The sequence below is a fragment of the Sceloporus undulatus genome, chromosome 5 (assembly GCF_019175285.1).
Source record: "Sceloporus undulatus isolate JIND9_A2432 ecotype Alabama chromosome 5, SceUnd_v1.1, whole genome shotgun sequence".
In the NCBI taxonomy this organism is placed as follows: Eukaryota; Metazoa; Chordata; class Lepidosauria; order Squamata; family Phrynosomatidae; genus Sceloporus; species Sceloporus undulatus.
The window spans coordinates 24,632,121-24,656,892 of NC_056526.1; the positions used below are offsets into that span (position 1 = coordinate 24,632,121).

General features: G+C 40.5%; 1 protein-coding gene across 2 annotated transcripts in view; it reads right to left on the reverse strand.

Moving 5' to 3' along the window:
- AGK (acylglycerol kinase) overlaps positions 1 to 24,772 on the reverse strand; it is a 75,681-nt gene that overhangs the window by 26,688 nt on the left and 24,221 nt on the right. For both annotated transcript variants that reach the window (XM_042468093.1, XM_042468092.1), the window contains 6 exons: positions 20,437 to 20,516; positions 12,828 to 12,903; positions 11,204 to 11,296; positions 8,980 to 9,012; positions 3,088 to 3,182; positions 514 to 583 (listed from right to left, as the gene is read on the reverse strand). In XM_042468093.1, coding sequence (XP_042324027.1) covers positions 514 to 583; positions 3,088 to 3,182; positions 8,980 to 9,012; positions 11,204 to 11,296; positions 12,828 to 12,903; positions 20,437 to 20,516 — 447 coding nt within the window. The remainder of the gene's footprint in view (positions 1 to 513; positions 584 to 3,087; positions 3,183 to 8,979; positions 9,013 to 11,203; positions 11,297 to 12,827; positions 12,904 to 20,436; positions 20,517 to 24,772) is intronic.

Here is a 24,772-nt window from a genome sequence, read left to right on the forward strand (position 1 = left end):
TTTCTCCATTCCTCTACCCTGCAATAGGCATCCTCCTCCCTCAAGAATTATTTTATAGTATTAAAAATCTCTATAGTATGAATGGGCAACTTTAGTAATTTGGGGGCTAATTTTCTGCCTCTCAGACTCTCAAGGACCCATAGAGACTGCCAAAAAATGGGAGAAATAAAATTAGAACTAGTAAAAAGTTATTTACTGATGTTGAAAAATGGGTCTTTTAAAAATGTTAACAGTGCAAAAAGAGCCCTGTGTCCAGTTTAAAAAATGAACTGTCTTTACTGGAGGCTTTCAGAAGAGGCAACTCACTCTTTCTTGCCAGAAGAAAAGGGTGGTCCTGGAGAGAAGGGTCCCATAAAAACAGTCTTCCATGCAGCCTGAGGGTTGTATGTTAATCTGCCTCTCATGTGAACTGAACTGATCTGAACTGAATGCCATTAAACAATAATAAAACAGACATGTAGCAACACAAATGCCCTTTCCAGACAGAAGGAGTAGCTATTGACATGCTGGTACCTTGATCTGTAACACATCAAGTGGAATAGTCTCTCCTCTCAGTATAGACAAGGTAGCATCAGTGATACATCTGAGGAAAAAGTGAAAGCACCATATAAGTCAGCAGAAGAGCACATTGTTTGCATGCAGAGTCCCCAGGTTCAGTCTCAAGTATCTCAAGTAAAAACCAACCGTGAACAGCACAACAGTCAGTCAGAGTTAACAGCATTAGACTAAACGAGCATAAAGCAGTTTTCCCCAACATGGCAGCCTTCCAATGTACTGTAATACAACTCTTCTTATTCTCCTCAGGCCAAGGGAGTGATGAAATTGTAGCCCAATGCATCTGGAGGGTGCTACAATGGGGAAGGCTGGTATTAGTATTACATTCCATCCAATAAGCTCAAGATGCCCTTCACCCCATTTTCATCCTCTTAACAACTCTATCCAATAAGTTAGATGGGGGGGGGAAGTGACTAAGCATTATACCAGCAGTGGACAGCTGTTGGAGGTCAGTGGGCCCAAGCTGGGAGGGTTGCATGCCCTGAACTCCCTTAGCCTGAGGATAATAATAATAATAATAACAACAACAACAACAACAACAATAATAATAATTTATATTATTTATAATAATAAACAACACCCTGTGCAGCATAAGGGCAATGTCTCCATGTGTCATGGCCAGCCAAGATCAGCTCTCAGAGGATGGGGAGGAGGATGAGCCTCCTCCAGAACAAGGGCTGATTGAGGCAACGCCAGGTGCTGATCCTGCTCTCCAGGTCCCAGCTGTGCTCTTCCAGCCCCGGGAGGAGGTTCAACCAGGTCCTGGTGCTGAGAGAGGTCCCTATGGTACCACAGCCTAGTGGTGATCTGGAGACGAAGCTTGCCTGCAGGTGCCTTCTTACCAAGAGAGAAGGGACGAGAGTGCTTGCAGGCGCAGATCAAAGAGGATGCCGAGAGGCAATTAGCCAACCAGCCTCAGGTGGCACGAGGGAGAGTTTCCTTACTTAAGTGGGAGGAGACTGTTGCTGGTGGCTAGAGTTTATTCTGTCTGGGAATGCTGCCAGCAAACACTGACAAGTGCTGATAATAGTACCTCAGCCCATTGAAAGTAAAGCAGACTTTGGAAGGAAGCAAACTGAGAGCAGTCCGAGAATACAAGCCGAGGTCAGGATCCAAAGTCCGAACGTTCCGAGAGTCAAGCTGAAGTCAGGATACCGGGAAACAGCGTGGTCAAACAGTCCGAGGTCAAAACAGCCAGAGATAACGAAGGTCCGGTCCGAGGTCAATAACAAGGAATCAAGATGCGAGGAGCTAGTGCCAGCAGCAATCACGCCAAGGGATCATGCAATAAACTCTAGTCCACCAGCAACAGTCTCTCTCCCACTTAAGTAAGGGAAACTCTCCCTCGTGCCACCTGAGGCTGGTTGGCTAATTGCCTCTCGGCAACCTCTTTGATCTGCGCCTGCAAGCACTCTCGGCCCTTCTCTCTTGGTAAGAAGGCACCTGCAGGCAAGCTTCGTCTCCAGAGTCACCACTAGGCTGTGGTACCATAGGAGACCTCTCTTCAGCACTAAGACCTGGTTGAACCTCCTCCTCTGGGGCTGGAAGACAAAGCGGGACTGGCAAGAGCAGGATCAGCACCTGGCGTTGCCTCAATCAGCCCTTGCTCTGGAGGAGGCTCATCCTCCTCCTCATCCTCCGAGAGCTGATCTTGGCTGGCCATGACACCATGGTTTTGGCCTTCTCTGGGCCAGTTTAGGGCCACAAAAGGACTTATTTCTAATAGGAAGTGATCTGTTGGAAAAAGTTATCCTGGGCTTCATTGTTTTAAACACAAGCAAGCCACAATGCTGTTTTGAATGTATATAAAGGCCAGGCCAGCATTTAATGAGAACTAGTGTAGTAAGAGCAGAAGCAAGGATGAGGAATCTTTCAGCCCAAGAGCTAATTTTTTTTGTCAGAAGTACCCAGGGGCTACATTCAACTAATAGTTGGAGCCAAAAGTAAAAAGGTGGGACCAAAAAATACCAATAAATCTTTACTTAAAGTTCTTACTGCCAGTACCTAAGCCTCAAGAGAGGCATTGCCCATGTGGGAAAAAGCGGTACTAAAGCTGGGAAGTGAGTGTTAGGGAGAATAAGGAGTGGCTTTCAGAGATACCTTAGAAACTGAGAAACTACCAGGACCATAATATTTGGCCCAGCCCTTCAGGTTCCGCAACTCTGAATTGCGGTGTAAGTCTCTGATTACAGGACTCAGGCTCAAACCCCCACTTCCACAAAGCTTATAAGGTGACCCAAAGCAGTAGGTCTCTCATAGCCCAACTTATCTTACAGAGCTATTTGCTATGAGGATGAAAGGACTGTGAAGAAAGGATTGTGAAGGCCAGAATATTCAATATAATTCTAGATCTTTAAAAACAATAGCATATATTGCATCTCAGAGCAAAGCACCTAACATAGGTTTGGGGATTTTTTTTCCTTTTTAAAAAATCACATTAACAGCTAGCCTTCCCACCAATCCTATATTAGTTTTCTCATACCCGTCAACCTATTCCTTTTAATATGTTCAGATGTGAAAATGCAAACTTACTGGACTTGGTTTACACATCCAGGATAAAGAGTGTGACTTAAGGTGCTAGTCTTTCCAAGGGGAATGTATCCAATAGGAATCCTACTGAAAGCTGCCTAGGAACAAATGCAAAAGAAAATTACATCAGCAACAGCTGAATTCAGGCTTGTTTTTTCTCTCTTCCCCCCTTTTTTCTTTTTGATGGAGCACAGCTGTGACATGCACACTTTGGCATGAAGCAGGCAGCGCTTCCTGAAAGAGAAGCATAATAAATAATGATGCAGAAAATCAGGCTCTTCGGACAACTCTTCTAAGTGCCAACTGGCTACAAAGCAGCCTTCTGTAGTCATTAGGCACATTGTTACACACACAGAGGCTGGCACCTCTTCTCCAAGCAATATATAGATCCTGTCAGCAACCTGCCATCTACTAAATGAATGGAGGTGGCATCTAAAGCATGGTGGCATTCAAGCCTCATCTTATCTCTAAGTAAAAAATTTCTCACTTGGACAGAAATTAATAATGAAGACACACCTGTTGCCAATGAGAAGACTATTCAAAAGCATCAAGGCAATATGGGGTGAACACTCTTATTGTTCAAAAGAATACAAATTTTTAGAATCATAGAGTTGGAAGAGATTACAAGAGCCATCCAGTTCAACCCTCTGCCATGCAGGAATAACACAATCAAAGCATTCCCATCAGAAACCCATCCAGCCTCTGCTTAAAAACCTCCAAAGAACTTCTTCTTTGACCCCTCCACTCTCTGAGGCATCACAATCCACTGTCTAACACCTCTTACTGTCAGTAAGTTTTTCCTAATGTTGAGGTGAAATCTCTTTTCCTGTAGCTTGAATCTATTGCTCTTGAATCTATTGCTCTGTCTCTGGAGCAGCCGAAAAAAGCTTGCTCCGTTCTCAATACAACACCCTTTCAAATATTTATACAGGGCTATCACCTCTTAACTGTTTCTTCTCTTTGAATTCAGTTGGTCAATCACTTACAAATCCACCTGACAGTCACACTAGCTTTTTTGCAAAGATATCATGGGAGATCTTCTCAAAGACATTACTGAAATCAAGATACATTACATCCATAGTGTTCCTTTCGTCTACCAAGCTTATAATTCTATCAAAATATATATATTTGATTCCATTTTAAAAATATTATCTGGCATGACTTGTTTTTGAGAAACCCAAGCGACTTTTAGTAATCAGGGCATTCCTTTCTAAGTGCTTACAGAGTATCTGTTTAATAATCTGCTCTAGAATATTTCCTGGTATAAAGCTACTCCACCTCTCTTCCTGTTTGGTCTGCTTTTATGAAATAGTTAATATTCTTCCATTACTATATTCCAATCATGAGACTCATCCCACCAGGTTTCAGTGATGCCTGTTATATCTGATTTCCTTTGCTGTGCTAAGAGTTCAAGTTTGTCCTGTTTATTTTTGATGCACTGTGCATTAGTATAAAGAGATGTCTAAGACCATCTCTTTATACTGCCTTTTAAAGGTTTTTTTCCTCCCACTGCTTTGTTCTTGTGCTATTTGTCTTGTTCTCTATATAACATTTGGGCTATCACCTCCAGCATGTGATCAATTCCTTTCCTGAAGAATACTGTCTCCTACCCCAACATAACTCGATTTAAAGCCCTCCTGATTAGATATTTCAGACTCTTAGCAAAAACATTTTTGCCCACTGCTGTGAGGTGAAACCCAACCCTTGCTAGAATTCCACCTCCATGAAACCTCACACCACTGTCTAGGAAGCCAAATCATTCCTGGAGGCACCATCTGTGGAGCCAGTTGTTCACTTCCACTATTTCTCTCTCCTTTTTTGGGCCGTGCCCTTCCATTGGAAGGACAGACAAAATAACTACCTGTGCATCCAGACGCTTCGGCTTCCTACGCAGAGATACATAATCCCTTGTGATATTCTAAAGGCTAATCCTTGCAGTATCATTGGTTCCCATTTCAACCAAAAGAAAGGGATAACAGTAAGTGGACTGGAGGAGTCTTGTCAGCCTCCCTATTACGTTTTGGATTTTTGCCCCAGGAAGACAGCACACCTCTCAAAACATCTTGTCAAGCCCACAAACTATTAATTCTGTACTCCTCAGCAGGGAGTCCCCTATCACTACTATATGCCTTCTGCGAGATTTGGCAGAAGCCATTTTATATACTGAACCTTCCAAGGTCTCAAGTACATTCTCTGAGGACTGACACTGCTGCTGTTCTTGCTTCATCATCACTGAAATTGATTGTGCAACTCCAAACTCACAGAATGATCCCTGATCCTTCTATTTCTACATGTCACACTTCTCCAACTGTCTATCTCATGTGTATATAGAGAACAAGACCTCATCCCCAGAGACAACCCTATGTGTTCCTCAACCAGGAGAATCCTGTCCACTCTGTGCAAGAAATCCTCATGCTCTCTAATATGCTGCAGAGTGGATAAACTTTCTCTGAAGATGCCAGCCACAGATGCTGGCAAAAAGTCAGGAAGAAACTTTTCTGTAACATGGCCACATAGCCCGAAAAAGCCACAAAAAACTACGGATGTCGGCCATGAAAGCCTTCGACTTTACAGTGGATAAACTGCCTCTGGTTGTTGGAGCTTTTCTTCCAATAGAGGAAAAATCATTTTAATTATGATTCTGCACACTGAGGAAACGGGAGTGATTTGCTTAAAAAGCAGCACACAGTGATCCCATGGCTAAGACAGAACTTAGCAGTTTAGCTGCAGCTCTGTGTTCTCTTGATAGCTTGTTTGCTACCAACTGTTGGCTGGAAGTCGCTATTTGTGTTTTTCTTCTGACGAGGGCACAGTTAAAGCCACATTACTAGAACAAACACAGATACATAGACAGACAGACACATGTACACTATGCTCCCTTAAGTGTGTCAGCAAGTCAATGTTCATGACTATATAACCTCAACTCCCTGGTTTTCTGCAGAATACTGCAGCATGAAGCACTGTGAGTCAGCAAATCCAATCCATTTCTTCTGCATCACTTTTACAAATATCTTTTTCTTTTATTATTCCCTTTATTCAATCTCCTTTCCTCGTGTCATTTTCTTTTTTCGTCAGCTCATGTCTTACAACAGGTAGGCTATTATCATACAAACATACTAATTACAGTATATCTACATTACTGACTACAGACTAACCTGTCACTTTATCTCCATAGCCATAAACTTTTTGCATTTCTTTTGCCATTCACACTCATAGCCTGCTTATATAAGTCTGATGGTTGGACCTTTTACTCCATTCCATGCATCTGAGGAAGTAGACTCAAGCCTACGAAAGTTCATGCTACCAGTTTCTTCCTTTCAGTTAGTCTCAAGGCTACTACAAGATCCCTTTGCATACAGACTAAGTAGAGAGATTAATTATACTTGAGGTTTATGCTAATATTGCACATCGAGCCTTTGGGGTATGGATTTGCATCTGTAGAACAATCACATGAAGGACATTTTAAGTTAATGTAAACTATAGTCAGCCCTCCATATTGGCGGGGGTTTGGTTCTGGATCTCCATGGATCTCAATAATCATTTCATTTCATTTAGAATATATTTATACCCAGCTCTTTTGCCACAAAGACTCTCAGAGTGGCTTACAAATTGTTAATTAGACAGTTCCTTGCCCCTCAGGCTTACAATCTAAAAAGACATGACAAAAAAGAAGGGATTGGCAGTGTGGAAGGGGATCAAGTCCAGCAGATACTGCCGGTTTTTCTCTCCCTCCAAGGCCAGGGTGGTGGCAGTTGGAATGGAGGGAGGGCCTTTACTCTGCTTCTGGGGCAAGCAAGATGGAGCTGTGCCTGCCTCCATTCTCCTTCCAAAGCCAGGGCAGTGAAATGGGATTTCATGTTCCATTATTATCAATGGGTGCTGACGTGTGCGTGGCCTTGTTGGCAGGGCTGCATGCACATGCCACCATTGACAATAATTGGGCAGGGCCATCCGTGGATGCTCCAATCTGCTCGCAGATACAGAAGGCCCACTGTACACAAGCATATGACATTTTGTCACATGTGTTAAATCAGAGTAGAGGTAGAACATTCAAATGAATCATCATCATGGGACCATTTAATCCTATCTCATCAGCTAGCAGCCCTTAATAATGAAAAATTACCTTATCAGTGAAAAATGAAAAATAAACAAAGTTTCTGAATAATAATAATAATAATAATAATAATAGGATTTATTTATATGCCGCCCAATCACTGGGAATCTGGGCGGCTTACAACAGAGGGGATAATAGATGGTTCCCTGCCTTCAGGCTTACAATCTAAAAGACACGACACAAAAGGAGAAGGGAATGGTGAGGGAGGGAGGGGATCAGGTCCAGCATTCTTCTCTCCCTCTGAGGCCTGGACCAAGGCAGAAGGACTGGAGGGAGGGCTCTTCTTCTTTAGGCTAGCCCTGGTGGAGCTGGGCCAGCCTATTCTCTCCCTCAAAGGCTGAAGGATGACAGTTATGGTTGGAGGGCGTTCTATCTTCAGGCTAGCCCTGGTGGAGCTGGGCCAGCCTATTCTCTCCCTCACAGGCCGAAAGATGAGTTATGGAGGGAGGTCGCTCTATCTTCAGGCTAGCCCTGATGGAGCTGGGCCAGCCTATTCTCTCCCTCACAGGCCGGAAGATGTCAGTTATGGAGGGAGGAGCCTCTTTCTTCAGGCTAGCCCTGATGGAGCTGGGCCAGCCTATTCACTCCCTCACAGGCCGAAAGATGACAGTTATGGAGGTACATAACTGAACAGATGGTAATAAACACACTCTCTTCCCAAAAGCTCGCACATGCAAACTAAATGCTGCATGGGAACTGAAAGGCAAGACCCAGAGGTGGCACATTTGGTCTCTCAAAGCATGCAAAGGGACTTTCCAGCTACAGGGCCAGATATGAAGGACACAAAGACTGTGTGAATTCATTACTGTAATAGCTAGTTCACCTGTAAGCAACTGCAGGGTTGCCATAAAATGGAAATGACTTGAAGACACAAACAATAACAACAACAGCAACAACAAGCCACTTCAGCCATTAAAACATGGAACAGAGACTAGCTTACAAATTGCTGTAGCACTGATACTCTGCTTGTTCACCCTTGAATTGGTTTGTTGCAGAGGTGGGGGAAGAGATAGCAGGGCCCCATAATGATCTACCATTTAGCTCCAAAGCTGTCACAGCATGTTATTCCTTTTGTCTAATTTCTTTTCTACTATAGGGATTCGACAGCTTTGATTTGAGCTTAAAATCTGACAGAAATTTAATTCTTTTCACTGATGCTGAAATATAATTTTGTCTCCCCATAAGGAAGCAAAATAGCAGGCACAATTCTACTTGCAAACAATGTCCTCAGATCTTTGACTGATTCATGAGATTACAAATATATACACACACACACACATTCATGAGCTTCTCAAAATATTTTATATTTAGACTCTCCACTTTTGCTTAAATGGAACGTCTCAGAAATGAGTTAAGAATCCATTTCCAAAACATTGTTTTCAATGGGGTGGCAAACCTATGCCTAGAATGAAGCACTTCACACTGCAGATGGAGGATCACAAGAAGGAATGCTCTTCCACTAGTCACAAAACACAGAAAATTAGTGTCCTGGTGAGAAAGGTTCTTCTAGTCTTGTCTTCTCCCTTAAGTGTGACTCTTCTGTGAGAAGGGAAACAGTTTTGTACTCAGAAGCATTCAATTTCAGAAATGATCACTAGCAGTACAAAGTGGTATAAATTAGTCACCAGTTTTCCACCTCATTTAGAACTGGCTCAAAGACAGACAGGCAAAACTGCAAGAAGATTGTGGGCCTTAAAAATTTAGCTAAAGCACAACTACAGCTGACAGTAAAGATTACAGGATTCCTAGGCTTTGTTAGGCAATAGAAGACGACATCCTACCTCATCTGCCCTTCGGAGAAGCCCAGTTATGACCTGAAACAAGCAGAAAACATATTAGCTAACACTGAAAAAGTTAGCAAAAACTAAACTAACATTTTTTCTTCACTCTCAAAGCAAAGATACACCATTTTGCTCTGATTTCCAACCCCTGATGGAAATGAGTTTAAATGGTTTATCAGGTTAGTGCGCTTCTGGCCACTGTTGAAACCGGGTCATCCAAGTTCAGAGTTGAGTCTGTGAGCCTGAGAGTTCAGGGGCAGTGTAACCCGATCCAGTATAGGCAAAGTCCCTATTCCCTGATTTGTCTTTTTCCTGACCAGGAGCACCTCTGTCTTGTCTTGATTAAGTTTCAGTTTGTTTGCCCACCTCCAGTCCATTACTGACAGCAAATATTGGTTTAGTACAGAGACAGCTTCATTGGAGTTGGGTGGAAAGGGGAGAGAGTTGGGTGTTAGCCACATACTGATAACACTGCACCCCAGAACTCCAAATGAATTATCCCAGTGGTTTCATGCAGACGTTAAAAAGCATGGAGGACAAAACAGAACCTTGTAGGACTCCAAACATCAGGGAGTGAAACAGGATTCCCCCAACACCATCTTCTAAGTTTGTCCTTCTAATAAAGACCAGAACCACTGCACAGCAGTGCCCCCAATCCCATCTCAGAGAAGCGGTCCAGAAGGATACTGTGATGTCCTGCCAGGACTATTTGAATCTCCCCCTGCATTTTCTTTCATGTTGGTTCAGGCCATAGAATATTTTAGTGTAGGAAAATTCATTGTATTAGTTGTGGGAGGAGCTGTAGGATCCCCTGCATTTTTCCAGGTTTGGTTTCCCCTGTCGCAGCATGCTCTGCTTTAGCTAGAGGTTTTTTAGTTTGGCGCAGTCTTTGTTGTGAGCAGGCAGAGAGCTGTCTTTTGGTGGCAAACAGGCCCAGGCAGCCGGAAAGGGCATTTCTTACACATTAGCCACATCAGTTACCAGAAATTAGTTACCTACTTCAAGTCAAAGAATTCAGGAGCTGAAAGACCCTGCACCAGCTCCATTGAGAGAGGAGATCAAACCAAGATCAGACCCAGAAAGATGGTACCCTGAAGATTGCTGAAAGTCTGTAAAGTATATTTTATCTAGAGCTGGGGAGAAGAAAACTCTTTATTTTTGTTCTTTAACAAAAGGTTCTTTAACAAAACCCTTTTTGAACTTTACGTTCAGCATCAGAGCGTTTTTGGGTAGAAGAGTCTGATCTTACCAGGGTACCGGCGTTGCACACCCAAACCTGCCACCACCTTTAGTTGGGTGTGTGTTCACAGATACCATGGTTGATGATATTGAAAGTTGCCATGAGGCCCAGCAGGAACAGGGCATACTCGCCATGTCCAGTTCCCTAAACTAAAAAATAAAACTAACAACAATGCTAAAGCTCCTTTTCTAATGAGATGCAGTTTTACAAGTAGCTCCTTCTCTCATAAATCTGGTATGAGGCTACCAGAGAACTAGATTAATAAATAACATATGTATTCCAGGAGAAGGTGTTGCAGAGAAGGCAGGAAAACCAAACATTTGTGCAAGTATCAATGAAATCCTGTTTTGAAACAGTTAAAACAACAATTTCTGAATGCAGCCATATTTGCATCTGCTCCTGAGCCTTAGCCACAACCAAGGGAAAAGCCACTCATTTGTGCTGTTGTAATTTATTGGACAACAAGCTCTCTTCTCAATAGGAAAACGGCCATCATTCATCATGAACAACATACATGGCAGGAGTAACCTTTGAAAACAAATGATCTGAAGCTAGAATGGAGGAACAGTCCTGAAACACTTTTTCCAAACCATCTTTGGACTCAGAAATGTATTCTGCTAGTAATACAGAGAAAATTATGATGTAAAACAGATGCAAGCATGGAAGAGAAGCTGACAGGGACAATTACTATAGAAGGGAGATTTTTGGTACAATGATTGGTCCACCAACCATTATGAGAATGACAACAATCCAAAAACTAGCTTTACATGCCTCAGACACTATACTCTTGACTTCTAGCACCTAAATCTTGTGTGCTCAGACAGCAGCACTTTGGAGGTTTGAGATTATTTACACAAATGTCTCCACTATGAAGATAAATGCTTACATAGGATCCCTGGAAAATTGCTCTGTATTGGACATTTCTCTACTTGTAATGTGCAATAGGTGCTGGAATGAAGGCATAAATAAGAACTTTCACAGTACCTCTTGTACAGTTCCATCTCCTCCTGCAATAATGATCATGTCTGTGTTTTCCATCAGTTCTAGCAATTTCTTTGCTTGTCCTTCATAATCTGTCTAAGATACAAAAAAGGGCACAGAAAAGCAATATGTTTAGCACAGCCTAGCCAGACCAGGGTTTGTCGGTGGAATCATAATGCCAGCATTTCTCAGCCTGATCATCTCCAGATGTGTTGGACTAAAACTCTCAGTATACCCTGAGTTGTTGTCCAACCAATTTGGAGGTTATCAAATTGAAGGCTGACAAACATCCTAGCTGCATATGTGTACTCTTAAGTCAATACAGCGGTTTGTATAACTTTATTTTTGAAATTTGTATCCTCCCCATCCCACAGGAAATGCTTCAAGTTGGTTTACATTTACAGAATATCATGCATAGAAATTTTTATAAAAGGTTCTAATACTCAGGTAAGATACTGTAAAGATAGTACATACTACTTTTAAATTAACATGATTTAATTTCAAACATGTAATCACTTTTTCCTCAAAAGGTTGCAGAAATAATAGATGGCTTAAATAGATGGCTTTTGAAAATCACATCTTCCTATTTATCCTTCTCCTTGCTTACTTCAGAAAGCTAATAGTGCCACCTATTGAACTACACAAAGGTACATCCTAAAGCAGTAGAGGGATCTGCAAACATCTCCATTCCAAACACTGAGAAAAAAATCCTGCTCAACCTGTGAGTGTTTCATATGTATTTAAACATTCAACTTGGACAAACATAGATGTTTTGAAATAAAGAAGATTCACAGCTCAAAAGAACACATTCTGCCTACAAGAAAGTACTCCATCAGTACCATACATATTGACAAAAATATATACATCTCAGCCATCACCAACATGTCCAGTTGCAGGATTTGGAACACTACAGTTGAGGAGAAAAAAACAACATTCATGAAGTACAGCATAGCACAAAGTAAAATAAAGAAAGTCTTTGGGGCTGTACATGATGCAGCACCAAAGGAGCGCAAAAAGCTGTGGCACCCTTTCCACGGTGGAAAAAGGAGCTGTTTTTTACGCTGCGGAAAGGCAAGATTGGGGCCACGGCAACTACATGCCTTGGCCCCAATCTGGTGCTAAAAGGGGTGGCCTGTACAACTCCTTTGTTGCCACAAATCTAGGTTACAAAATCTCAAAACTATTTCACCCATTCAAGTCTTTCCTTCCTGTCTTTTAAATTTCTCTTTCAGTAATGCATCCTTTTCCTTTGATTCAAAGGACCTCTTTTCATGTATCTCAAGTATCTTACTGCAGTGGTTGAGCTCTTAAACAACACAATTCAACTTGCTTAGGCAAAGCCACCAAACCCCTGCCTGTTACAGTTTATTGGCAGCTAACATTCCAAACTGCTATGCTACATCTCTCATCAAGATATATCACTTGCTCTCCATCACCTTTATTCCAAAAATGAAAAGCCATTGAACCACTTTTTAAAATTGGCACAATTTTCAGATGTAATAAAAAATAGCCCTCCTCCTCCTTAGCATTTATTCTCTTCCACAATAGCTTCTGTTCAAGCCCAGGCAATTCTAAAGGGAAAATATTCAGTAGGAGGAGAAAGTGGAACTCTGTTCTTAGTTTTTACCTTTACAACAGTCACATCCAAACCAGACAAATGAAGAATTGGGGCAGCATTCTTTTCAAAAAGGCTCCTGGCTTTGCTGGAAAGTAAAAGGTGACAGATCATTTAATTACAGGTGCTCTTTTAAAAGCCTTTAAACACCAAGTTATGTTCACAATAAAAACAAGCTGTTCTGAACGTCCCTGGGAAATTCTAATTGGCAAGGGAACCAAATTAAATCCATTGTCAAGGGGAAAGAGTCTTATTTTATCAACATAACAGTGGCTATTTGACCATCATTAGTTTTATGTGCAGAATGAGTAATCAGTATACTGTTTTAAATGGTACAATACCTGTGTAAGCTATGGAATCTTCTTTTCACATAGCCAAAGCAAATTAGTGGGAAAGAAAATATGAAGAGTGGAACATGGGGCAGTGTTGGACTTGTTCTATTTACTGCATTATACTGTGTCCTTCCTCCATGAGCAGCTTACATGGTTTCTCCCTCCTTTACACACCTGATTTTTTTTCTAACACCATTCCACAATGTAAATTAGACAGATGCTAATTGTCCTAAAGTTATCCAGTAAATTTATGGGTCAGCAGACACTTCAATCCATGTTTTCTGGATTCTAGTACAATACCTTTGTTCACTACTCCGTACTGATTTTCAGTGCTTAACAAGAAACTTTAGATAATCATAATTCTGATACAATATGACGTTCCTAAGGGCGGTAAAATAAGTATCTCCTCTGTTCATTAGAGAAATTATGATGACAAATGCTATTTATTGCAATCAGTTTGAACTACTTTATCCACCATACCACAGGCAGTTTTAGAAAACATCTGCAGAGGAGCTTCACAAAAATAAGGCTATTTAAGAGCAAACTGGAATCCTGTGTGTGTATGTGCCTCCAAGTCCCCTGCTGACATAGGGCAACTCCAAGAATTTCATAAGGTTTTTTTAGGCGATGAATACTCAGAGGTGGTTTTGCCAGTTCCTTCCTTGGAAATATAGCCTACAACACTTGGTATTCATTGTCAGTCTCCCATCCAAGTACTAACCAGGGCTGACCCTGCTTAGTTTCCAAGATCAGACAGAATCTGGTATCGTTAGGGTATTTGGGAGTCCTTCTAAACTCTAAATTATACAGCAAGGAAACAATGTTCTATTACACCACATTGGCTCATGCAGAGCGTGCAACTTATGTTGGTCTTGCAATTTCTCTTTATAATGATCCCTCACTCTTCTGTGAAGTTGTAGATTCATCTTAGGACCTAAATCAACATGATACTAACTGTGTAGGTAAAATTAAAAAACTTATTTTTTCCACTGTTAAGTGGCACACAGAAACCAACTCAATTGAGCAACTGAGCAATTACTTCCATATGAACATACCTTAGTTAGTGCAATATCCATTTCTACATCAATTCAAGAATGTGTGTGAGACTTTGACTTTTGGTGCCCTAAGAATAAGAGACCTCTAAGTCACTCTATCATCAACAGCCTTGCTCAGGTCTTGAAGATCCAGGGCTGTGGCTTTCTTGATTTTTTACTGGACCACAGCATAGAATCTTTCAATTTCTTCTACTTTTGTCTCTGTAGTTGGAGCGTAAACTTGGATTATGGTTATACTGATGGGTTTCTCCTGAGGTCTTATTGATATTATTTGGTCAAGAGTTTGCATTATAGTCCCTGACTGTTTTTGCTACATCTCTCCTCATTATTGATGCCATTCCATTTCTTCTTAGATTTTTGTTGCCTGAGCAAAACACTGTGTAATCTGACTCAAAATGCCAGATTCCTATCCACTTTATCTCCTTCTCATCAAGTATAGAAATGTTTATACATTCCACTTCTTGTTTTATTATGTCTAGCTTCCCCTGATTCTCACATTCCATATTTCTATAATATGTACCGTGCATCTTTGGAATTTCCTTTCACCTCTGAAACATCAACAGTTGAACTTTGTTTTGGCTTGAATCCAGTTGCATCATTAGTTAATTATATCGGTCCTCTGCTCTTCCCCAGTAGCTCATTGAGTGCCTTCCACCTTGGGAGTCTCATCTTCTGATAATATCTTTTGTTTCACTATGGATTATTTTCCTCATAGGGTTTTTCATGGTAAGCAACATTCAAACCAGTGGCTCATTTTGTGCACATTAACAAGTGTAAGCCAGGGGACCACTCCATTGTCTCTGAGAAATCCTTTGCTAGTGTACACCCCCCCCCCCAAAAAAAACACACACACTGCACTGCTGTTGCTGCCCAGTAGCTATTTGGCACATTTGGTCTGGCTCCTGAGCAAGAGCCTGCCTGATATGCAAAACCCTACTGGCAGCAGTGCTACCATCAGCATAGCCTCTTGCCTCACAGGAGCATGCAATTCCACCACCACAGTAAAGTAATGCCATTGTGAGAATTTAAGAATACCCCTCACGTTTTAGACACAGGGAATCCCCTACACATAAACTACTTCATTTTATCTCTTCTCTCTCCCGAACACTCAATGTGGCATTCTCCATCCCAGCACAATCCCTATTTCATCCTCATAACCACACACCTGGGTAAGCTAAGAGGTGACAATTGACTCAAGGTAACCCAGGCCTGTTCCGCACGGGCAAAAAGTACGCCCCAACCCTAGAACGCACCGAGCACATATAAAATGGCGGCACCCATTCTACATGGGCGCCGCAATCTTGATGTAGCGGACGCTTAGCGTCTGCACGTCTTGGCGCCATTATGATGCTGCAAGTGCACCACTGGTGCTTTGCGGCGTCATAATGGCACTGCAAAAAGAAGCCACTTTTTGTGGCTTCTTTTTGCTGCGCGGAGCAGTCGCGCAGTTTGGCCGCTGAGGCTGCTCTGCGCAGCAAATGAGGGTGCTTTACAGACCGCCCTTTTGGGCGGTCTGCAAAGTGCCTCAATTAGCCATATAGCTGCATCTCCTCCATAGGAATATAAATCGTGGCTTATTTTGCAAGAACCAAAAATTTCAACTGCTTTCTCTCTGCTGGCAGAGGAACTGAGGAAAAGACACACTTTTACAAAGGAGCAATTTGCAGGAAAAACACTCCAAATGAATCTTTTGCATAGAAAATATCATTTTCTGAGCTAGAAATGTGTATCCCAGTACCCATAAAAATATGCTAGAACATCATGTTTCCTATGCAATTTTGATATTCACAAAATCATGTTGCACACAAAAAATAATGTGGCATCCCCCCCCCCCCAAGAAAACAAACTCTAAAGTTTACTGTGCTGGAAATGTTGTTTTCTATATCAAAGTCCCTTGTGATTAGACAAGGACAAATTCTGTGTGAAAAAAATCCTGAACTGCAGAAGATACCATGTCACAATTTTCTCAGCAGAGAATGCCGATAATTGAGACATACTCTTTTTGTCCAGAAAATGGGTGAATATTTTTGCACCCCTTCCCCAGTCTGACCATCATGTTTCTACAGCAACTTCAGAAACCCTAATGCCTCCCATGTGATCCCCACACTCTGTAAATAATCCCTCAAGCAAATTATGAATTATTGCCCAACTAATGAGATCTGGAATACCATCCCTTAGTTGACAGGAAGCAAATTCTACCTTTAAGGTGAAATATTACTTGTTTTATTATTCAGCAACATTAAAACAAAAACTTTAGCTGACCTTATTTTGCAATGGCTCTCAAGAATTTTTATGCCTGTTACAGCATAATAAATAAGCACATTAATTATAAATTATTCTGTAAAAATAATTTATAGTATCCAGGGAATAGAAAACAAGATTTGAAACAAAGGGCATTACAACATATAACCTGCTAAAAATAAATTTAAGATAAAGTTCTCAGGAAGCTCTGTCATTTATCTGCTGCGCAGGTCATCTATCTGCAGGGAGGGAAGCATTTTTAAAAACCTATCCTTTGAACTTCTCAGTTGGTTTAGAGTTCCTTCCAGCTCTCCAGTTCTTTTTCAGACATTTCTAGGTAGGCAACATTTCTGGAAGCATAACCTCCATTGGAGAATTTACATCAGATTCAGCATCTGAAGTCTTCTTACAATGATGAGACAAAGGACCTTCTCTTTCACAGACTGAAGAGTGGGTTTGCAAAGCTGGTTTCAAAGCTGTTGGTTTTAAGGTAGGATTACCTGTGATTCCTTCTTTAGCAGATATTCTTGCAGTTTAGACAAACTGATGCCAGCTGCTGCAGCAGTCAATCAGACATTTGCAGAGATGGAAGGAGGAGACTGTGTAGCAGATTACAAATACTTGGACTGGGTATTTGTACTGATGCTTTGGAAACCACTATTTCCCAAAGTTGCCCAAACAAATAGTCCATATGGAGGGATTCAATTAAAAGGAACCAAAACTTCCAAAAGGTCCCCCATGACATTCTTGCAAACAAGCTAGTAAAATGTGGGTTAGACAATACAACTGTTAAATGGATTTGTAATTGGTTGACTGCCAGAACCCAAAAGGTATTCAGCAATGGTTCCTTTTCATCCTGGAGAGAAGCTGACAAGTGGAGTGCCACAGGGTTTTGTGCTGGGCCCAGTGCTATTCAACATCTTTATCAATAACTTAGATGAAAGAATTTGCAGATGACACCAAATTAGGAGGAATAGTTAATACCCCAGAAAACAGGATTGAAATTCACAATGACCTTAATAGATTAGGTCAAGGCTAACAAAATGATATTCAACAGAGAGAATTGTACCGCACTTAGGGGAAGAAAAAGAAAAGAGAAAGAAAGAAATGAAATGAAAAGAAATGTATACAGTAGATATAGTATGGGGGACACCTGGCTGAATGAGACTATGTGTGAAAGGGATCTAGGAGTCCAGGTAGACCACAAGTTGAACATGAGTCACAGTGTGATGCGGCAGCTAAAAAGGCCAATGTGATTCTAGGCTGCATCAATAGAAGTATAGTGTCTAGATCAAGGGAAGCAATAGCGTCAGTCTATTCTGCCTTGGTCAGGCCTCACCTAGAATACTGTGTCCAGTGCTGGACACCACAATTCAAAAAGGATGTTGAGAAACTGGAGCATGTCCAAAGGAGGGCCACCAAAATTGTGAAGGGTCTAGAAACCATGCCTTCTGAGGAAAGACCTAGGGAACTGGGTATGCTTAGGCTTGAGAAAAGATGGTTAAGAGGTGATATGACAGCCTTCTTTAAATATTTGAAGGGATGTCATATTGAGGATGGAGCAAGCTTGTTTTCTGCTACTCCAGAGAATAGGACCCGGAACAATGGATGCAAGCTACAGGAAAAGAGATTCCACCTCAACATTAGTAAGGGCTTTTTGACAGTAAGGGCTTTTTGACAGTGGAACACACTCCCTCGGAGGGTGATGGGAGTCTCTTTCCTTGGAGGTCTTTAAACAGAGGCTAGATGGCCATCTCTCAGGGATGCTTTGATTGCGAGTTCCTGCATGGCAAGGGTTTGGACTGGATGGCCTTTGTGGTCTGTTCCAACTCTCTGCTTCTATGATTCCAGGATTAGTCCAGTGCAGCAAATACAACTGTATGTGCCTGAAAGTACTGCTGTTGTGGAAAGAGGCCACAAACCCATGTCTGAAGGCCTGCAAAATGTTGATCCTACCAGAACAGAGATAATGGACAGATGGACAACTGCCCTGCCACTGGCTGCTCTTCCACCAAATAGCTGGGCAATTTCCATATCTGCCACCAATACTGCTTCTGGAGCTAACTCTTGCACAGCTGATGGAAAGCGTGAAGAAGGTGCAGTTTCAAAATGACACTGTTTGAAAATCAAAATGATGAAGACAGGCATTGGTCCCAAAATGGTGCTGGCCATGACAAGAACTTCAGGGTGCTCAAAAAAGGGTGGCTTAATGCAGTCAGCCTTTATCCCAGAAACTTAAATATGGTAGGAACCTAATTTTACCATGTTCTTCTCTTCTTAGCTAAATTTTGTTGAGTTCTTCTGATTCTCTGGGAAAAGAATATAATCTTTATGTTCTGAAAGTAGTTCCAGAACGACAATCTTTTTTCCACTGCCTTCACTGCCTAAACCTAACAAGTCTAAAGTAGAGGAAGGCATCCTCTACCCTTGGAGCTACACTCTGTGCATAATGGTGGTTGGTATGATTTGCTAAACAGGCTGAGTCTTTGCATGCCATCTGCATTGCCTGCTGACTCTATTTGAGAAGTAGAGGGTCACAGCTGGCTTCATCTAATGCAGAGGAGAAGGGAAAATTTTAAGAGGTCTTTTTCCCCCCAGCTGAAATGTCTGCCTCTTTCCAATCAGACAATGAGATCAGAAAAGGGGATCAAGGGAAGGACCAGAAGAAAAGATGAAACAATTTTTTTTTTTAAAAAAAAGGAGCAAACAAACATTAAAACTAAAGGAACTGATGAGAATCGCAGAAGTAACAGGAAAAAATGTGTAGAAAAGCATAGAAAATCCAGATCAAATGAAAAAGCTGAAAAGGAAAGCTGTGTTGAGTCAGGCAAGAAAGAAAAGTGGAAATGGGGAGCAGGCAGTACCCAGACTGCCAATATCTTTGGCCTCATCTTAGTTTCCTGCTACTCTCTGGGTGGTGATGGATACTATTACTCTGTGCAGATTCTTTCCCTCACCAATCCAGAGAACGGATCTTCTTCTGGACTACTCAAAGCAGTTATTTGGGTAGAATGTAGCAGGGTGAACATTACAATACCCCTAGTACTGTGGGAAATCCCTTGCGATTCTGCTGTCAACGTACAGCAGAAAAGCAATGATTTATCAATGCTAGAAACTGGCTCATCAACAAAAAAGACTAGTCTAGCAATCTTTTATTTTATTCTATTTTATTTTTTCAAATATTTGTATTCTGCCAATTATCATGAGATCTCTGGTCAATTTACAACCAAATTATTTAAACCATTTAAAATTCAACATAAAAATGTAAACCCTTCAAAAATGTTAAACAATTAAATAATTTAAAAAGGTTTAGCCACTTAAAAAGTTAAGAGTCTTTCCCCCAGAATGCCAGTTTTTCACCGTTTATTTTTGTATTGCAACTCCCAGAATCCCACAGCTGCTGGTTTCTGGTGTTGTTGTCCAAAAAACTCTACTTTCCCAAGCTCGGTAGTTGTCTGTGGAATGATAGGAGACTAATAAAAACCCTACCCAAATGTAGTAAAGAGGATAAGATAAGAAAGCTGATCAAGAGATAAATTCGTTGAAAGAATACTTCTCTTTACTTCAGTCAATACCATCCCTAAATCTGTAATCAGAAAACACCCTTTGCCCAAGTTAGCAAGAAAAGTCACCTGGAAAAAACAGGCACAAAACTATCTTTAAGGGTTTTAAAATAGTATTCTCCATTTTGGTGAACCCTGAAATTCCAGCAATTCAGCAGCAATACTAATAACTTTAGTATGGAGTATATGATAACAAGAAAAAGCACATAACTTGGGGTTCATATTATTAAATCAGCTCTCATTTTAATTATGGTTTCTTATCAAAAATGGAAAGAGGGATGACACATTTGATAACACTAGGTTATGTTAGGCTATGCACTAGGATGATAGGGAATAAGTCTCTGACAGACAAATGACTTCCCATGAAAACAAAGATATGCAAAAAGAGGTGGCAGGAAGTTAAGAAATGAAATAATATGCAAAATCATACCCTTTACAAGCTGCAGGATTGAGAAATACAGTTGCCTTCTTTATCTGCATGTTGGAAGGTATAATCTGGTTGCCAAATACCTAATGATGAAGAAAATAAACTAATGGTTATAAAACCAATGCGTTTCCCACTTTTTGGATACTCAGACATAGCATCTACACTCCCTTGGAATTTCAGTAGTTACAAGGATGTCTTCTGGCACTGTTAGAGAGCCAACATGGTGTAATCATCTGAGCATTGTACTATGACTCTGGAGACCAGGAGCCAAATCCCCACTCAGCCATGGACACCCACTCAGTAACTTTGGGAAAGTCATACTCTCTCATCCTCAGAAGAAAGAAAAGGCAAACTTCCTCTGAACAAATCTTGCCAAGAAAACCCTGTGAAAGATTCACCTTAGGTTTGCCATAAGTCAGAAATGACTTGTCAAACAACAACATCAGCAACAAACAATTTTTGGCCCTGGACAAAGAAATGGCCTCAGTGAAGGTCAATCAAGGTTGTTTGGTGGAAAGGGAATTATAAATAAATGCTGCTGCTGCTGTTGTTATTTATTCTTTCCCTTCCACTTCTAGCAGCTAGCCTTGAAATTTTAAGACCTCTAAAATGCCTAATGCAGTCATATGTTAAGCATTATGGCTGAAAATTTAAAAGATGTAGACAGGTTGACATTTTTTTTACAAGGAACTGCAAAAGAAGGCATATACCCCAACAGCTAGTTCCACTGAGAACAAAGCAGACCAGGTACCTACCTGTCTCACTGTGATGGAAGATAAGAAGTAAGGATAAACCTCACATAATCTCACAAGTAATAGTAATCAATGAATTACTTTTGGTGAGGATGGCTAGAACAAGGTAGCTGAAATAATCATACTGAGAAAGCTCCAGTTTTTCAAAGCAGAAACTCACAGCAATCAACTTCACTGAGCTTATTAGAGCAGAGAATTTTAAGTGCATTAGAGCAAAGTTGAGCATTAAATTCTATTTATTTTAGTGTAAATGGAAAGTGAAGGCAGAAGGTATCTGAGAGACAGCAATTCATGGGGGCAAAGGACAGAGGAAATCAAACTGGCATGCTATCTGAAGAACAGATGGGAAAAGTCAGTGATTAATTCTATTACTTTTGCATGCTTGAGGGAAATCAAAGAAAATGACTGCCTTCATAATTTTCTGAACAGTTACAGCTGCTGAAAACATCTAATTGTTTCACTGGTAGGAAGAAGCAAAGCCTTTGCACACTCTAACCAAAAACCTGTATTTTCTACAAATTATACCTTTGGCAGACTAGTATTTTGGTGGCTTTGCATTCACACATTCAAATCTGGAGGTGGGCAAAAGGTCAGCAATCTCTGGAATCACTTAGTAACCATAAACAGACATAAAGGAACCTAGCAAGCTCATTTTAAGATATATTTATTTCAAACTGTACCACACTCTTTCCTTCTTTTTATACTTCATAGCACACTCCCACCAGCTTTCCCCAACATGGTGTGCCTACCAGATGTGATGGATTGTAGCTCACAGAATCCCAGAGCCAACTGCCTTAGGGTTTCCTGTCTTCCCTTGAATTTACTATCCTGAATTTATCTTTCAGATAATATATTTTGGGGAAGTTCTGAAAGGTAGCTTTGAAAAGTGAAATCTCAGGATAAAAGTGCCACCTAAATTGCAAGGAGTCCCAAGAGGGCACCCACAAATTGCATTCAATGGGGAAACTAATTTAGCCCAATAATTTAGCAGCGAGAGGGCCAGGCTAACTTTGGCTGGTATACAAGCCAATTTTTACCCTTTTTGAAAAACTAAAACCCCAGAATACTAAGTACAACTCAGTTTTATTATGTGAACAACATTCATGTGAAGCACTTACTTTTACACACACACACACACACACACACACACACGGACTAAGATATAAAAAGTAGTAGTGGATAGCAAATTAAAAGACTGCAATGGCCAATGTTTACCAATTCCAGAAGCCAGGCTCCAATCTGGAAAAAAATGTGACTCGGTCTGCTTGCTATCTGGCACAGACAACAGTTCTGGACCAAAATAGGAGTCACCAACAGTCAAGGGTATTTATGGGCCAAACCTGACTTGAGGCAGTTTGTGTTCATTTTCCAAGAATCACAGAAACAATGGGATTCCCAATTGGTCAATGGTTTTAACTTCAGAGTTACAAAAGGAATATTTTTGGTTGATGGCAGTGACAATGATTTAATTAACAAGTGATATGATCAGGAAATCCACAGAGAATTTATGGGGTGTGGGAAAATATAATGGAGGGTCACAGAAAGATTGGCTTAATGTTTTGTTCCTGACTTTCAAGAGGAAATGCACATGGCAGAGGGTTGGGAAACAGCAATATTCACAGCCATTAAGTTACTTGGGTCCTTTACATATGCCCTCAGGTATATATGACCACTCATGAGAAGTTCACTTAAAGGTCATCATGTCTTTTCCAGGTTTATGCTTTTTGGCCTCTCTGTAACTGCTACTGTAAAAAATATATATATTTGTACCCCAAAATACTGCAGGTATACTGTTGGTAACAAAAGTAACAGGGCTAGTACGCAAATCGAGTTTTCCATGGAGGCAGGGTGCCTTTGCCCTTTCTTTCCTATGAGGCTGAGAGAATATCACTAGCCCAAGATTACCTGGTGGGTGGGTTTCCCTGCCCAAGTAGGAATTCAAACCTTGGTCTCCAGAGTCGTAGTCCAATGCTCACAAACCGAATTTTCTTTTGTATTTGTATGCTAATTGAGCTGAAGAGATAACTAAGTTAACAAATGACAATCTATTAAATATTGCTTCCCAAAATATACATTAAGAAATCTTCCTTTGGGGCCCTCAATTTTCCGGATATTTTTCACTATTGCGATACTGATCAATATCAAAAGTTTACAACATGGCTAGGTTTTCACATTGTATTATTTATACATATGTTTATTGGATTTTAAAAATATAAACACAAAGGAAATGGGAAACAGAAAAAAGTAGAGAAAAAAGTGGGATAGTGATGAATATAATATGAATGTCAGCAGTGCATATAGGTTAATATCAGATGATCATATGAACACAAATACAAATGTACTTGGAACCTGCATATGTAAACAACACATTTATGCAAAGAAAGGCTATAAAACCTTTTGATAGAATGAGAGATAATAAGTATTTGTCTTTAACTTGGGGTATGCTTTTTTTTATTACAATACCAATATGCATGATATGACTTTAACCAACAATTCATTTCCAAATAGTAGTAATAAAATCCTAAAGTTCTTATGTGTACTTTTATCAAAGATTTTTATAATACAAAATGAATGTACAGCAATGCATCCAGTCAGAATGATGTGACCACTGGGCACTTTCATATCAGATGCCATAAAGAACCATCACCTGTAATATGTAATACATCGCAAACATTTACTGACATGGGCAATTTTTTTATAACAAGTAGTAGCAGTGTCCAATATATTCAAAACAACAATTTCTACTGAATCAAGTCTACTGAAATCTATTTTGGACACTGAAGCTAGAAAAAAATTCTATTGATTGATTTGCACATGACAATCAAAGTCGTTATCCCACTTATTTCTAACTCCAGTGATATGAAATTTGTGCTTTCCAAAAGACATTTGTAAACTATGTTTTTAGGTTGAAATTGCTCTGCAGATACAATTAGTGTTGCTATCACAGCAGGAGTGGCAGTGGTGCTGAGAGCTGATGGTCTAGAGACCAAAATGTGACATAATTGTAAATATAGCCATACTACACCACAGTGTAAACACATAGACTGAAACACTGAAAATTGGCAATTCTTATTCTGGACCTATCCTTTGATCCAAACAGAGATCCTGCAATAATAATAATAATAATAATAATAATAATAATAATAATAATAATAAATTTTTATTTATATCTCCCATTTCTCCCTTCGGATCGAAGCGGGATTACAGCAATAAAAACATCATAAAATACATAGACAATACAAAATACTTCAATCAGAAATAAAAAGGGAAGAGTTGTTACAGTATTGCTCACAGTTGTAAGAATCGAGTCATCGTATTCAGATATTCAAAATCAGATTAGAGGAGATCCGTTGGATAGGCCACCCGGAAGAGATCTGTCTTCAATGCCCTCTTGAAGGCTTCCAAAGAAGGTATAAGACAGATCTCTTCTGGTAAGTTGTTCCAAAGTCTAGGGGCCATCGCAGAAAATGTTTTACAAGAGTCAGTTTTCAACCTGGTTTTGGGGTGTTCTAATATTTTTGTGCCAGATGTTCTGAGACTGTGGGGCGGATTATGTAGGGAGAGGCGTTTCCTTAAGTAACTCGGGC